The sequence below is a fragment of the Teleopsis dalmanni genome, chromosome 2, assembly GCF_002237135.1.
Source record: "Teleopsis dalmanni isolate 2A chromosome 2, ASM223713v2, whole genome shotgun sequence".
Taxonomy (NCBI): Eukaryota; Metazoa; Arthropoda; class Insecta; order Diptera; family Diopsidae; genus Teleopsis; species Teleopsis dalmanni.
Window position 1 is genome coordinate 38,009,390 of NC_051847.1, and position 17,945 is coordinate 38,027,334.

General features: G+C 26.3%; 1 protein-coding gene across 3 annotated transcripts; it reads left to right on the top strand.

The window, feature by feature from the left end:
- The first annotated feature begins 493 nt into the window (after nt 1-493).
- On the top strand, nt 494-16,683 carry LOC119679819. 3 transcript variants are annotated; one of them, XM_038092380.1, is made up of 8 exons: nt 494-701; nt 1,086-1,268; nt 1,540-1,700; nt 13,121-13,236; nt 14,227-14,392; nt 14,457-14,587; nt 16,015-16,152; nt 16,233-16,683. In XM_038092380.1, exons 2-8 carry the CDS (start codon nt 1,094-1,096, stop codon nt 16,552-16,554), a joined length of 1,209 nt encoding a protein of 402 aa, XP_037948308.1. In that variant the 5' UTR covers nt 494-701; nt 1,086-1,093; the 3' UTR covers nt 16,555-16,683. The 3 variants fall into 3 exon arrangements, with proteins under 3 accessions (XP_037948308.1, XP_037948309.1, XP_037948310.1); XM_038092381.1 differs by lacking the exons at nt 1,086-1,268; nt 1,540-1,700; XM_038092382.1 differs by lacking the exons at nt 494-701; nt 1,086-1,268; nt 1,540-1,700 and adding an exon at nt 11,808-11,827.
- Nucleotides 16,684-17,945: the final 1,262 nt, after the last annotated feature.

Here is a 17,945-nt window from a genome sequence, read left to right on the forward strand (position 1 = left end):
CCAAATCGATTTCTAACCCGCTCAACCGATCTGATATATTACTACGTAAACATTATGCTAAATTAGCTAATTTATTGATAATGAGTTCATTTATATGAAAGATTGTTGTGTGGTAAATCTTCCTCAATAGTGTTTATAATAAACAAAACTGCCTAATTGACAAAAGTCAACTTTTGTCTTACACCATATTGTTTTTTTATAAAACTTTAAATTAATGGTTAAACATTTAAAAATTTATTAATTAAATAATTTTTTCTGTGTAATGTAAATACGCACTCTGGAGCAACTTAGGGATATATATCTACTGTGATGATAAAATAATATCTTGAACAGCATGCTGTAAATATTAATATCACGTAAGTGAAATTAATCATTCAGAATAGTTTTTGCTTTTTCTTCGTACGATATTCGCTTTTATGACATAAGCGAATGTATGTTTCCATACTAGTATCAAAAATATGGTAGCACTTGGTTTATCGTTTTGGTCGTTTGTTTTCGTCAGTTCGTTTCAGGGGCTCAGCTGAGTTGGTTGATTTGTCGTGTGGTGTTTGTGTTAATATTACAGAAAGTTTTGAAAAGAAAGATAATTTCTAAATATATTGTTATTGTTAATTCAAAACGTAAATTATTACGCGGCTTCACAGTTCATAAAGTTTTAAAAATCAAATAAATAAAATTTTACTGCACAAAAACATAATAATGTGAGTGCAAACAAGCGCAGGCTATACAGAGAATATATGTTTTTTATTAAAACCAAATAGGATTTATATATTATTGACCATAATTCATGTAGAAAAATAATATTTTTTTGGGCTTTCTTATTGCTAAAGTCCAAAGTGCACGATGCACGTTTAGAATGGTGCTTAAGAGATTTTAAAATTCTATTTGCGATGTATTTCCTTGTTATGCATTTTTGTCACCTCAGTGCGCTCTCCTCTCATATCTAACCAACAAACTGCATAGATATTTGTGCATATAGTTATTAAAATAATTTGTAATAATTTTGCCTGTGTGTGATATATATTATAAATTTTTAAATTGTGCATATATTTCCGTCGTATCTAATATATTTTTACTGATTTTAGTCTCTGCAATGGCTTCTATATATCGTATAGCAAATGTAATTAATGTAAATTATATGCGTTTGAAAAGTCCAATAATTGCTCTATCAACACATCCGAAATTTTACTCTCCAAAAATCAATTTGCCATCTGGTGGACGCACTGCAACGACAGTGGGAGCAGCAGCGATTGGTTTGTCTATGAGCGGTAATAAAACAAGTCCCTTAAATAATAACCCATAAATGTAATGGTTCTAAAAAGTTCGCTAGCTTTGTCTGCATTCAGAACGTAAATCGATTATATTTTTGGCGATTGCAGCAAAATTAAACAACGATATGACTTATCAATCGTTTTTTATATAAACTTTTCTAATAAAAAATTTATTTTTAATAATCAAAGTAATTGAAGCGAACTTTTTAGGTATACACAAATACCCTTTGTAAAGCTATAAAAATTTATATTTTCATTTTATCGGTAGCGGCAAGTGGCCGACAAGCACCTTTAGTACGGAATATTGCCTTTAATTATAATTCTTGTAATTTGAATCTAAAAGTGAATCACCAACAACAGCCACAGCTGAGAAATTTTTCCAGCTTGCAGATACCGTTACAATCTGAGTCTTCAAGATTAGTGCATCATGTAAGAGATAAGATCAATTTATATACTTTACTAAAAATAATATTAAGTACTTTTAATTTATTTATAATTCCATTCGATTTATGCAATTCTTACTGTACGTTCCGTAAAGTAGTTTTCGATATTAACAATCTTTTATTTCAATTTACTAACAGTTTCTTTGTTATGGACTACCTATAATATATAGATTTTATATATATATTTATAATATATATACTGTACATACATATATATAATAATATATTATAATAAACAATATATAATATATTATAATAAACAATATATAATAATATATTATAATAAACAATATATAATAATATATTATAATAAAACAATATATTATAATAAACATTATATTGTAATATTATAATATATATTATATTATAATAAACAATGTATTGTCATATTATAATATATATTAAATTATAATAAACAATATATTGTAATATTATAATATATATAATATTATAATAAACAATGTATTGTAATATTATAATATATATTATATTATAATAAACAATATATTTTAATATTATAATATTTAATATATTGCAATATGTGTATATATACTATAATATATATATTTTCTTTTAAATTTCCTGCACTTAATTTGTTTTATATACCTTACAAATCACACCACAATGACCACCCTATCTCATAAGCCCACCCAACACATGTTGTATCGATTTTTTAAATCCAAAACATTGACGTTGTTCCTTAGAACTGCTTAAGAAAAAAAATTATAATTGTAGAACGCTTAATTATAAACAAATGAATATGTAGTGTGTATATATATGTATATTATTGAAAAATAAACATATGTAATTGAATTGTTAAAATATTACAAGAAATAAAATTTTTCCAATCCAAAGAAACTAGGGTCTTTACAGGTATATCAAAAAAACTAAATTAGAAAAAGATTGTGTGAGTGCACATCAAGAAGTTACTGATTTAGATCAAAACTACATTTTCATTATTCATCGTTCAAATGAAATAATCCGAAGGTCCATGTTATATATGCAGTCATGTCACTGCTGTTGTAAACTACACAAGAGCGCGATGAGTGGCTTCGAGTAGTAGACCCTGCAGTTTTTGGAAGCAGTCATCATCATATCAAATGTGAATTTGTTGTTGTTTGAAAAATTTTAATTTGTATTTGGTCACAATGACGTGCTTATTGTGTCTGGTCACATTGGTCAAAACAGTGTTGCTCAGTAATAAATGTCGAAATTTGCGACATTGTTATGTTGTAATGTTGTTCGCCGTCTTTAATAATGATTTGATATAACAAATTAGATTTTTTGGCTGTGAGAATTCTGTTGGCAGTCTTTCCTGGTTCTTAAGAAAAAATTTATATTTTCTCTCTCTCTCTCTCTCTCTAATCATACAATCTTTATTAAAAGTATAATCACTATCTTTACCAAAGAGATTTTCCAAACTTATAAATATCTTGAAATGCCGGTTACATTGATAAATGAAATAAACCTGATAATGAAGTTTATTTTCAATTCTTTTTGCGTGTTGTGCCTATGATATGGAAATATACACATACCACGCAAAATTTATAATATATATATGTATATAATTTTATATATATATGACATGTAGAATATATATGTTTTGATATATATATATACGCCTATCTTCACTTTGCCAGTGGCAATACTCGTAGCATCAAATGTCTGTTTTTTTCTTTTCCTTTTAAATTTAATTGAACTCTACTCTCATTTGAATACTTTGGACTTTGTACTTTAGGTACCTAAATGAATGCATTTTTATTGTGAGAATTCAGATACATAAATATAATTTTTTAATATTGATAAATATTTAATTGCTGAAAATGAAATTTGATTTGAATAAATATTTATATATTATAATTGTATTTCTTCGTAAGGCATTTGAGTACCGATAGTGTTTATAATGCTTATATGTATTCGGTTATTTAATGTTTAATTAAGCAATCAATGAAGAGACTAAAAAAAAGCAAATGTTTATATTTAAATAAAAGTGGTAAAATTAAATCCCATGCTATACATAATGAGTGTGGATTAAAGATTCTCTAATTCCACAATTACTAGAATAATTTCTTTTACTACAAAATTCTATCCATAAAATAGATACTCTTAAATTATTGTTATTTTCCAAGTCTTTCTTTTGTCCTAAGTTTCTTCAATTAATTTTATATAAATTAAAACAAATATATGCAATGAATATAATTTTACAAAACGTCTTCTTTTTATACTTAGTTATACATTTTAATAAGAGTAAATACGTTTGAAGTCAATTTCTTCTCTACAATTATATATACATTTTTTTTTTATTTGATATAGGAAATAATTAAAATTTTACATTCTGCAAATAATTTGAATTCACTATTAAAGTATATAAAAATATTTGTTTTCAAGGTGAGATAATAAAAAAAATTAGTTTTGGCTTTCTCGCATCTCAAGTACCTTTCACACATCGCTAAATCAAATTTAATATTACAAGTTTTTCATAGCGTTTTCGATTGATAAATCTAGATTCAATCTAAATTTACTCTGGATCTGACAAATCCAATCGAACATTTTCAGAGAATTTTTTTAGTCGTGTTAGTAAACATTTATATTTTCATAAATCCATATATCGAATCAAATACACTTTATCTGTCAAATCATATAAAACAGCTGTTAATTTCAGGATAATCTTCGTACTCTAGCAAAATATCTAGAGTGTTATACATTAATCTCGAGCATTAAATAGATTTAGCAATCGAAAATGAAAATTGCACTAAAAGTGCATTTCTTTTAATTTTTTAGCATCAAAACTTTATGAAATAATATTATTATTATTATTATTATTAGAAGGGGATTTGCACTGTGACCTAGAGTTCTCTTGTGCCTCCTTCATAGATTTAGAGAATTTCTTCAAGTTCAACTACATCTATAAATTGTAATGTATTGAACCTATATTACGGAGTTTTATTTTTTCATCTGATATGCGATATTCACCTATGTACTTCTTTCGTTAATGCATCCGTATTTTGAGATTTTATGAGGTCATATGATATAATACTCGTAACATATGTATGAAAAAAAATTTCTTATGTAAACATGAATCTGAATCATTTGTGATGTCTACATCAATAATGACTTTCAGTTATATATACTCTTGCAGTATCCACTTGGATATTTTGCATTCATAACAGTCTTGTAATTGACTATATCTGATCTATATTTTTTTAGCAAGTAAAACGAAGGTAGCAAAAACTGTTTTAATCCAACATAGTTCAGTATATAGCCATGTATTCGTTTATGCCCTATATATGCCTAAAATGTGGACTCCGTTCAGCAGAAGTGCAGGATTCAGTTGATCTTCCGAATTAGTAGAGATATAAACAAAATAAACTTTATTCAGTAATTTGTGTTCTAAATTTTATTATGAATGGTATTTTAAAATATTTTAAAATAAAGAACAATAAAACGCTTTGACATACAGTGGATAGAATATTAGCAAGTTAATTAAAGAGCAGAGTTTACAATAGTCTCAGAATATTATAAGAATGGAGTCAAACAATAAGAAAATGTTTTGAATTCTGACAAAATGTTAAAAAGTGAGCGTTCTTTTGAGATAGAGAAGTTTGATGTGTAGAAGCAAAAGGCACTAGACGAAGAAAAATAGCATAATATATTTTATAGACTTGACAATAAAACCTGGTGCACTATAAAAACAGTGATTAAATTAATATTAACATACAGTTCTATCTATTTCTTGATGTTATGTAGAATTCTGACTATATCAAATGGTTGGACGTGATTTTTGGGAGATATAAAAGTTTGAGGTATTGAAGTGGCAGCAAAGACTTAATACCAAGGAAATAGAAGACATTATAGAGCTGACAATGACGTCTACAGCAATATAAAAATCCTGATAAAGCTAATACTTATATATATTGTAGTTTACAGATATTTGTTGATAATAGAGTTAACATTCTATTATATAGTCTTTAATATAAAATCTCATTCTTATATAATTGAAATGAAATGAATGTTATCTATATATTTATATATATAATTAATATATTTCAGGAGTTTTTTTTTAATATAAAATACTGGATAGTCGAAATTGGAAAGTTATTTATTTTTCTTAAGTTTTTTTGGAAATTTTTATTACATATGTAGATAAAAAAATACAAATTCTTGATTCAAAGCATTAATCAGATACTACTCTATTATTCAAAATGTATAAAAAAAAGTAGATTGGTATTATTTTATGTATATCAACACTGCTAAAAAAAATACTAGTTATAAGGGCAGCTAGTTTCTATAGAGATAAGTGGTCAATGGTCACGATGATATATTGAATATATCATGAAAACATGTCTCAATCTAAGTTCAACATTGTGACATTGGAAAAAATTACTTTCTATGTAATTTATGTAGTAGAATTAATCTACATAAATAAATTGTTAATTTCAAATGTTACGCTATGTGTCTAATAAGTTTTTGTTTTCAAGACCCAAGTAAACAGAACCTTTAGTTAGGGTATTGCTCTTTATTCACAACATAGACAAATTGTAAAATAAATAATTAAATATACATTATTTATTATTAAAAATATAAGATTTTTTTCTTGAAACAATTAGAATTAAAGTACTTGTTTAAAATCGGTCGATGTATTTTTTACAGTAATTGTATTAAAACTTCCTTGTTTTTTATTTTTTTATTTTTAAATGTTTATATTAAATGTTACTAAAAAAAGCTAGTTTTTTATTGTATTTTATTTATTATGTTAATAGCATGTTTTACAATTCATTTTTAAATATAGCATTTTATATTACTATAGTTCACAACAGTAATAACAAACAACGTTTAGAATGACTTAGTGCCATAATTTAATTTGATTATAATTATTATATAAAAATACATATTACTTTTTGTTCGTTTAAATATTTTTTATAAAATTAAATGCTTCATTACATGCCTTAAATATTAGTAATTTTTCTCTTTTATAAATGCAGTGTAGTATAGAAATTATATTTTTTTGGAATACCTTTTTATAAGCGTTCATTTAATTAATAGGTTTGTTGTTATTTTTTCACTGATAATATTTTTCAATTTCTTTCCGAACAGTAGAACTAGAAAGTAGAGAATGAGAGTTATAAGTGTCATTTAGGTAAAGATGCATGAAACTCCAAAACCGAAGCTTATAGTATGTTTCCACTGGTTTCGTTAGACCAGTTAACTTACTTGAGATTGCTTGAATTTCAAGTAAGTTACTGGTCTAAAGAAGCCAGTGGAACCGTACTATTAGAATGTATATCGTACTAAGCATTAAAATTTAAAGCTATTGATTTCTATATATATAGAAAATAATATTAAATGAAGTACATTTAAAGATCTTAAATCCCTTTACCACAATCACAGATTTTGTTAGGTTAGGCTAAGTTATACCGGCAATCCCTGGAGGATCCAGTTAGGCCCATTGTTTTATCGTATATAGAAATAACTCAGGGTGTAAAACCACCTAGAACCTTTGGCGAAGCTGAAAGTGCTATTTAATATCAAACCTCCTAACTTGTTAAATCGCCGCCGTACTAGAGCGATCTCAACCGAAATGCAAGGGATCAATTATACAAATCTTTAGTTCATACTTACTTATAATGTTATATTGTTTTTAATTATATTTTTTCAAATTTGATTCATTTTATACTACAGGCTCTTTTTTTTAAGGTAGACTGTGTTTAAATTGATATATGTCGTTTTATTTTAAAAATAGATACTCCCTCCCATACTTTTTTTTACGTTTCTTGAACACGTTTCCTAAATATTATGATGCATTATGAGGATGTATTATATATTAAAACCCTGCATAAACACTCCTACAAACTCTACACTATACATTATGCCATTGTTTTTGACAGTTTGTTACGTTTAAATTACAGAACATTGACATACACTGTAGATATAAAAACTCTTTGGATTGGTATAATTTTTGGGAGAAAAATAATATTAGTTAGTCATTTTCCAATACTTCAATTTCTTTCAAGCAATAAAATATTTTATTTTATAAGTCATATTTGGATCGTTTTGTTTTGAGATTCACAACATCACAACAATAATTATATACTTTTATTAATGCTAGCACGTTTCTGTGATTATATTATTATTCCTTAAATTTTATTATTTATTTATTATCTATTAATTTATTTGATTTTACATGGAACATTTATTTCAATTTGTGAAACGTATCTAACTAGTTTGTATCTTCGTTCTGATGAGTACTAATATTAGACTGAAAGTTTGATTATTTTTTTATTTGTGTTAACTATAAAGATCACGTTTTATGAAAAAAGCTTTCGTTTTTGAATTATACAGACACGCTTACAAATGCATACTTAATTAAAATGATATATAATTTAAAATTGACGTACACGAAAGTTTGTAATTTAATATTTTGGGATTGACATGTATATATGCATATGTATATATAATATGTTGGATAAAAATAGTCATACCCACTTGATCTGTAAGCGGTGATCGCGGCTTTACTGTGGAAATTTCATATCTTACATCGAGCACTTGAACTTAGTAAAACATTTTTTTGATCCCAAAGACCAACCTTGTTTCTACTTAATTTACAGTCTATTGAAATGTGTATTGAAAAGCCACATTTTTTTTTTTAAATCGCAACTACTTAGATGTTATACCATAGATGAGGTGATATGTGCGGAAGATTTTAAATTGTAACCAATTTACTAAAGCTTTCTGCTTTTTTATTATATTAAAAAAGTTTTTTGCAGGGTGTTGAGACTCTTAAAGTATATTTATATTTATGTGTGTGTTCCATAATTATTCAGTATAAGTTTCAAAAACTATATTTTACTTCCTTAAATAACCTATGTAGCATAGTTATGCTATTCGAAAATTTTTGTTGTATTGTACTGAAGATAAGTCGTACCCTGTTTTCAATAGAACTATTATAAGCTATGTCATCAAACTCAGTAGTGATTCTGAGTGCATTACGAACCGTACCCGGTTTCCCTTTGCTTATTCAGAGTAAGGCAGTAATCTGATTCGAACTTTAGTTTATTATCGCTTCAAGTTCTTATACATTTTATCTAAAATTCTAGTCATTTAAATAAGTTTAGATTTGCAATTGGATTGTGCATAAAAAAGAAAATAAAAAAATCTTTTGTAATAAAAAAATTAATTAAAAATGGAAACTTTAATTTATATTGCAATTTTAACAACGATTTTATATTATTTAATTAAATTGATTAAAAATTGTTATCGTGTAAGTAATATAGCATATAATTTTCAAATGTTAGAATCTAGCATTCTGGTTCATTCCTAATAAGCTGTGACTGTTTTTTAAAAAAAATGTTAAATACACCTAATTTTAAAAATACAATTATTTTTAAACTTATTCGTGGTCAGTAATCAGACATAAAAACAAAGTTAACTATCTTAAAAGTATTAGTTAAGGTGCTAAGGGATTATTTTTCGCATACTGAAGAGTAAGTTTATAATAGTTCTTTTTTAAGAATGTAACCAAGAACAAATTTATTTTAAGCATTCTGCTTTTACTACTTTATTATGATATTAAGAGAACTGTTCTAAAAAGATCTGAAGATCAGTGTTCCTCAACGTGGGGAATACATCCCACAAAGGGGCAATTTGAAATTGCAAGAACATTGACAGTGTAAACTTTGAAATAGCAACGGTCAGGAAGTCTGACCATTTATGAACTCATAGTAGTGCAATAGCAAAATAATAAGATTATTTATCGGAAAGATAAAAGATAAAGTTTGTTTTTCGAAAAGAGATTAATAGTCGATTGATCTCGAACACTCCTTGTGTATATTTAATTAATATTATTTACAGTCTTAAATGGGATATGTAACACAAAAAAGGTTAAGATATAATGGTGTAGATGTTTTTAAAGACTAAAATTAACTAACAACAAAAATATTTCTCAACGTTAACCCAATTTAACCTAAAATACAGAACTTACTTCTTGAATATTTTGCATTTTATTCATTATCCGACATTCGAACTTGTAAACTTCTTTATATTATTTTTTATATTATTGCAACTATCTTTCTATTCAATATCTAATAATTTAAACTATAGAAGGTACTTCCGTTTATGGTTTAATAAAGCGTAGCCCATATTGAAAATTTGAAGAAATATGTAAAAATTGTGTGTTGTGATGCTAGGTTTCTTAACTTATTTTGTCGCTCCAGAAATTATGTCGTTTTCTGTTTTCTGGAAGAAGTGAATAGCAAGAAATAAGCTTGATAGTCACAGGTAACATAGTATTACTGTAAACTGCCAATAACTAAATGGATGTACTCGAACTGAATTTTGTTGATGTCGTTTTGCACTTTAACTATGTTACTCGAACACTGTTAACTTGTTAAATAAAACGATACATACTATACATTCTACTGTTATTACGTTATTCTGCTAACTTATTCGAAATCAATAATATCAAAATTATATTCCGTTAATATAATGAATTTCATTAAAGAAGAACAATAGAATACATTATTTTATTATGATTTGTTATTATGTCATTTGGTTACCAAACTTATTATTCAAAGTCATTAATACCAAAACTTTATTCCACTGATATGATGAATTACAGTAAAGAAGAACAATATTGTTATTCTGTCTTCCAAATGAAAGCCAGAATGTCAGCCCTTAAGGATCTCCTAATGTCAGAAGGGGAGAGTAGTTCTCGACCCAGTGACCTCCTCCTGCCCCAGATCAAAGCTGGACAGTCACAGAAAATGTGATTGGAAGTCTCCTCTGCTTCTAAGCAGTGTTAACAATATATCTCTTTGGACAGACCTATTTTGTTCAGATGATAGCGCAGTCCATGTTGACCAGTTAAATATCCCACCAGCAACCTCAATTTTGTTCTGCTGAAGAAGGATACCTTACCATAACTGTAAGAGCGATAACATACCTAACATATGTTCGATTAATTAAAACATTTATGAATCCACAACTGATTGTAAAAAATTCAATCCACATACGAAAAGAAAGTGTTATAGAATCGTACTCATAGGTCTCTGAGTACGAAGCAACTCTTTCATACATTTTGTATAAAATCACAAAATAATAATAATAAATAATAGTAGTGTTTTTAAAAATAAAAGTTATTTGTGCTTGGGAAAGAAAAGTCGCATAAGAATAATTATTTTTGAAAAATATATAAAGCAGTTTAATAATTTCTGTTGCAGTTGTATTTTAAAACGCTTATATATATATAAAGCTTGCATAATATTAAGGATAAAAGTTGTTAGAATGATAACTATATGCTTAAATATATATGTAAACAAATTTTTTTTTTTTAATTTTTAAAATAATTATAATTTTCGGTCCCTGATCAAGATCCCTTTATATTTAATATATATCATAATATATATAATAATTATTATTAATTATTTTTTGTGATAATTATTATAACAAAGAATATAAAACTTTTATAGGATAAAAAAATTACTGAGATGTAACTATTTGATGTATAAAACATACGTCGTTCTACAAATGTAAATCTAAAAAATTCATTAATATTTCACTTCCATATATTCTTAAATTTTCTCTTTAAAATTACAGTTTTAATGGATATTATTAATTCAAAACAAATTAATTTCTAAGAACAATATATAATAGAATAGTAAGTTATTTAAAATTCTTTAGAATACCATCTGTTTGAATAACTTGCAAGCTAACTCTCATTGCATTAATTGTGTTCCAATAAAACAAAATATTTCTGATAAATGGAAACCTTGAAATCGAATACTAAGTTATCAGACGTCACACTCGTTAAAACTTATTAATAATGGTATAAATTTGGATTACGATGACCTATCAGTAACTTACAAATAATTTAGTCTACACAATTTGTTATCGAAACAAATGTCTTCAAGTTTTCGTCTAGCTTATCTCATTTTATCGCTATCATTATACGCTCAGCTAACTCTTATCATTGTAAGCCTTTGAACCCATAACAAAACACCTGTTTCTAGGTTTAGCTGTTCTCCGATCTAGTAAATTTGCAAAATTGTATTCAGTATTTAAAGTTTTTTTCTTAAGTGGTGACCAGTTTCAATTTTTTCTCCATATTTATTAATTAAGGTAAACTGCAGTATTAATTAGATTCATGGACTTTAATGCAATAGTACAATATCTGTCTATAAGAAATATATAACTTAAAAAATTAATTTATTGTATGTATATGTATTAATATATATGTATAATGGAAAATTTATTAAGCGATTGCAATTGCTTACGATAGTAATGGTAGTAAAAACTTTAAAGTCGGTAGATAAAATGTATAAGTGGTTTTATAGATAATCTTATGATTGAAGAATGTCACTTGTTAATTAATATTTTGATTGTATGATTTTAATAGAAAAAGGATATATGTCTTACGAGATATTTTATTTTATACAGAGTTCTCTATTCATTTTTTTTTATATAACTAAAAATTATTATCATATTTACCCAGATTATATTATACAGAACGTTAGTGTACTATTGTGTATTTTTTTGAGAGGGAAATTGTTCTAAAACGATATATCATTTTAATTAATTATTATCGTATTTTTTTAAAAGAACTACGAATAATACGAGTATATCTTTAGTAAATCTTAAAAAACTGTTTTAAACTATGCACTGCTGCTCCAAACGTTCTTCAATGAAAAAACTATGTCACAAAAGGTGAAGTCTAAAGTACATAGCATAAAAAGTAAAACGATAGAGGTACTTGGGTCGAAAAAATATCACAATAGGTCAATACTTCTTAAAGTTTTAGTGACCTATATGGGACAGGCAGCTATTTGTATAAAGAGTTGAGTTATTAGAATTATTAAAAAAATGTTCTTTTACTGTACGCATAAAAATTATTAAAATCTTTAAATTGTATATATTTTAAAATAGGCTTATTGAGAATAATATATATAAATTAATATATTGTTATATATTTAATATATTATTTTATATTTACTATATTATTTTATATTTAATATATTATTTTATATTTAATATATTATTTCAAGTTATAAGAATAATAATATATTTAAAATTAGAGATTACTAAGCTACAAAACAATGGATTCTTAATGATGTTTTTAAATTCTTCGAAAATATAAAAAAATAGTTGTTTTTTTTATTATTTATTTAACATTTGGTATACAAAATTGCGTGCGGTAGTTTTTGGGTTTTAGTTTACCTTTAAAATCTGATGTCATTAACTTAACATGGTCTGCTGTGCATGCTAATTATTTCCAATCAACCACAAAACCTAAATTATTTTGATATACTTTTTTACCTTACCCTCAATCTAACCTCAGTCTAATTTGTATATATTATTATATTATAACTGAAATCTAACAAAATAATTAAAATAATTTAATTTGACAATTATTAGAACGCCATGGCACCGCTGAAGAATCGACGTTATGTTTCTACCAAAGAAATCACAAAAAATATGACGCTCTATACAAATGGACAATTCAAGAGTGAAGTGGATCAAAATACACTAGAGTAAGTAAAAAAATTTAATTGAAATCAATTAATGTATCCATATATTTTTTTGTTTAAGTAAACTAAATAAAAATTAGGTAAATAAATAACATTTATTCATTTCCAAACCATAAAACCGAGGTACGCTTCAGTGAAAATAAGAAAAATTTCGAATATATGACAAACTTATCTTAGTAAGATATCGTAAACTTATTAATTAAATGTTATGATGAAGAGTTTCCAATAGTGTCAAATAGTTAGCGACTTTCTATATAGTCTAACTAAATGGAATATAGCACCATTACAGACTCCAGTCGCTGGGTACTATATTTCATATAATTGTATTAAAGTCAGAGACGTCTACTACTACAGCGAGATATTGCCGTTTAATCGTGCGGTGAGCACAACTTCTTTACTATATTCTTATATTAATAAAGCAATCCAATTCTTCTGATATCAATTTGAATATTTTAAGTTCTCTAATTTTCTGTTTCCGTTTCATATATTCATCTCTCTAATACATCAATATTTATCGTAACGGTAATAATAAAAGTCAACCCGAATAACGACGAGATCACACTTGCAACCTAACAAAAATCTTAGCAGACCTCCGTCTGACATCTCTTGTGATAAAATCGCTTCCCTCACACAGCAAGAACTCTTGTGGCTTAATTGATGTCCGGATGATGTCCACTTGCTGAACACTTATTTCGAGATTCTATGTTATATTATGAGAATGAAAGCAAATATAATCCAACTTCAATTATTAACTATAATTAAAACTACTGAAATTGCTTTGAATCCTTTTGTTTTTTTAATGGAACTATCTTTCTTTCTTATGTTATTTTCAATAATCAATTCCGTACATTCTTTCAATAATTTTTATTTTATTTTAAAATAAGAGTAATATAATATGTACAGTTTTTGGCTATAAATTAATAACAAAATTTTTAGATATATAATATATATTTTTTGTTTGATTTATTTTCATACATTTCCTTTTTTTTTAAGATTCAAAAAACCAACTGGAAATCCATTGGTATTGATGATGGCATGGCTTATGGCTAAACAAAAACATTTAAAAAAATATGCTCAAATATATACGGATATGGGATTTGATGTCATGGTCGTACATATCACACCTTGGCAATTATTATGGCCAGTAAAAGGCACACAGGTTAGTCATTTATTTCTCAATACACAACACTTAATTATTAATAATATTCTTTTACATACTTTAGATTGTTGCTGCTGAAACTTTAAAATTTTTGGAAAATAATAAAACTTATTCTCCCATTGTGTTACATGGATTTTCTGTTGGTGCCTATCAATTTGGTGAGATCATGTTACAAATGTCACGTGATATGGAAAGGTGAGAAAAGCTCAATATATATGTCTCTTTAATTGAGTTATAAGATTTATTTAAGAGAGTAATAAGTGTTATAAGAGTAGTACTCTAGACCAGAATTTATCCATTTAGTGAATTATTGTTTATAAAAAAACAAAGGTGTGTCTATTATCATCGGAAACTTCAATTGTCTATATTATAATAAAATTATCTAGTTTTTGAAAATCCTTTTATTGTATTGACCTGATCTTTGTTGCCCTTGGTCCTCAGCTTCTTAAAAGTAAAGGTATGGGACATTAATAAGTACTTCTGATTTGAGTTATGTTCTGCAACATTAAAACAAATATTTAGTTGTTTTTTCTTTAATTTAGAATTTGTTCATTAGTTAACATTATTTTATCTTACAATAAGTTCAGTAAAGATTAATATATTTAGTTTAGTTTAGTAAATAAGTGATAACTAAAACCACGATAACTATATATATTCGTATAATCATCAATTTAGTGAACCCAATGGTACTAAGACGAAAGATTCGTACGGTTGCCAGTTTGCATGTTAGGTACCCGTTTTCAGGGTTCGTATAATAAAGGTTCCGTTTCGCAACAACACTGAAGAAAACTGTAGGTCAATAACTTTGCTAAACTGGATACTAATGTTTCCTTGATTGCGGACAAAAACGATGTTGAAAATCGTATCGCCGCTGGTAAAATATTATTGAGGAATAGTTTTGTTTAAGAGAACAACAGATCTTGGGCAAATGAAAATATTTGTATAATCTTTAGTCTAATTTAGCCAACACTTGATAGTATCCAGTAGATTAACAGATTTACTCAGTCTACAAGGTTCCAAGAATGTCTCGAAGCTGCTCCTCAATCTCGACGACTGGGTACTGTTTGCCATCCCCAAAGGGATTTTACAAACAGATTTCAACGGGCTATAACAACTCAGCCTACCAAGACAATACATCTGAAGCAGTGGCTTGTGATTTAGTAGTTAGATTCTTAAGCTGTGAGTTTCTTCCAGTGAATATTGTGAAAGTTATGGAGATGTGGAAGGAAGAAGTAACAATGGAACACTTTATTTTTAGCTGTTCGGCTCTACTTAGAAGCATGGCTTACTTTTAAGTCAATCATGTCCTTAACTCACTCAGATAAGTGCCCAACGCTAATTTAAAAACCATTTTCTGCTTTTTACGAGCTTCAAAATGTTCCCAAAATGAACAGTGATATCATATGTTTTATGTACCTAACTTAGTAAAGATTAATGGTAATAAAAAAAAAAAAAAATATATATATATATGCTTAAGAATGTGTTAACAAAAACTTCTCAAAAAAATTAACAGTTTTTTTTTACTATTTTACTGTACTTTTTTTGGCCATAAGCCATAAATTTCTAATATATTCCTAACAAATAGAATTAAAAAATATATTAAAATTACTTATTCCTTTTAGATACTCTCAAGTATTAAATCGCATCGTTTGCCAAATCTGGGATAGTGCTGCTGATATTACCGAAATTCCTGTTGGCCTACCAAAATCAATATTCCCCAAAAATCCACGTATGCAGAGCGCTTTACGAAATTACACGCTGTAAGTAAATAAGTCTGAAGAATTATTTATATACCTATATATATTTATATTAAACATTGTTTTTAAAATGTCTTTTTCAGTTATCATATGAAAACATTCCACAACCAAGCAACAATACATTATATGCGATCCAGTCAAATGTTTCACTCAACTATTTTGAAAAAACCTGCCTTGTTCTTTGTATCTGATAATGATCCAATCGGTCCACCGTCATCTAATAGTGCAGTACGAGAAAATTGGGAACGTGCAGATATAAAAGTGACATTTAAGCGTTGGGAACGCTCACAGCATGCAGCTCATTTAATTAAACATCGTGAAGAGTATCTGGAATATTTATTCAAACATTTAGAAGCATGTGGCGTACTTGAATCAATAGGCCTGAAATCCCGTGCTAAACTTTAAAACTTAAAACTTTATTGTTTGTAGCATTATAAGATTTTGAAAGAAAAGTATACTTTTGTGAAAATGATATTTTTATTAATAATATTTTACAATTGAAATAAAATGAAGAATTTAATTATTTTAGAGTAGTGCTTTTAATAATTATAAATGTGATGAATATTATTATATTCAAAATTATATTAGTACTTTCTATTCTATTTTCTAATGAAAATAAATGTTTAATAAATCACTTAAAAATTGTAGTTATAAAAAATTAATTTTAAATATCAATATTAATATGGATATAATTATAAAAAAAAAGGAAAACGAAATAAATGTATATTAAGTAAACCATAAACCATTTAAAAGTTTATTAAAAACATAAATTTTATTGACAATTATTTAGAGTTACTATTTAATAATTGTTCTGTTTTTTAGTATACTTATGAAGAGTTTTATAATAGAAAAATTTATATTAACTTCTAACTACTATTGAAATTAGCAGACGTTTAAAATTATACTTCAAAATATATATATCATTTCAAAACACATTAATGCAATATGAATAAAATATATTGTATAGAATTTCTATAGATGTATGTATATATTATATTTTACACATAATGCTTAAGGCTTGAGTGAAGGTAAAAAAATATATCATTCCAAAGCATTTAATATTTTCAAAGCCTTAAGTAAACTTAAACAAAAATCCACAAATAAATTAAAAGAAACCCAATGAAATTTTTCGAAAGTTATTCCCAGCTGAATTACATATATATTTGTTTGCTTTTTACGAAGGGGAAGCACAATACTGATAAGAAATAAAACAGACCTATTCAATTATATTTAATATTATTAATATGAATTTTTTTTATTAAAATATATGATGTTCTCGATGATATTTGGTCATTTTTAATGTGAATTTTGTATAAAAATAATTAGCGATCTTTAGCTTGATCAGTCAACATCTATAAGTAAAAGCGAATGTATCGCAATGCATCTATTCAAGTCTATTTTTATTATAGCACTGGTGCTTTTTGCTATTATTTCACATATGGTAATAGCCGCACCAGAACCTAAGTTTAACACGGGAAGTAAACATGGAAATGGCAGACCACAACCTAGACCGATTTCACCGAGACCATCAAAACCTTCATTTACAAGACCAAGGCGACATTTTTGAAATTGTGTTTTAAATAATAATATCTAAATAAAAATATTTCTTTATTAAAAAGAAATAGTAAAAAATTTTTATTGTTTGTTTTTGTTAAAGCATTTTATTTATAATCTCTTTATAATATAATTGTTTTTATTTTGAAAGTGATATTAGTAGTCATATAATGGAATATAAAAAGATAAATTTGAATGAGATTTTCAATTACACATTTTAAAAGTTGAGAAACTAACAAAAT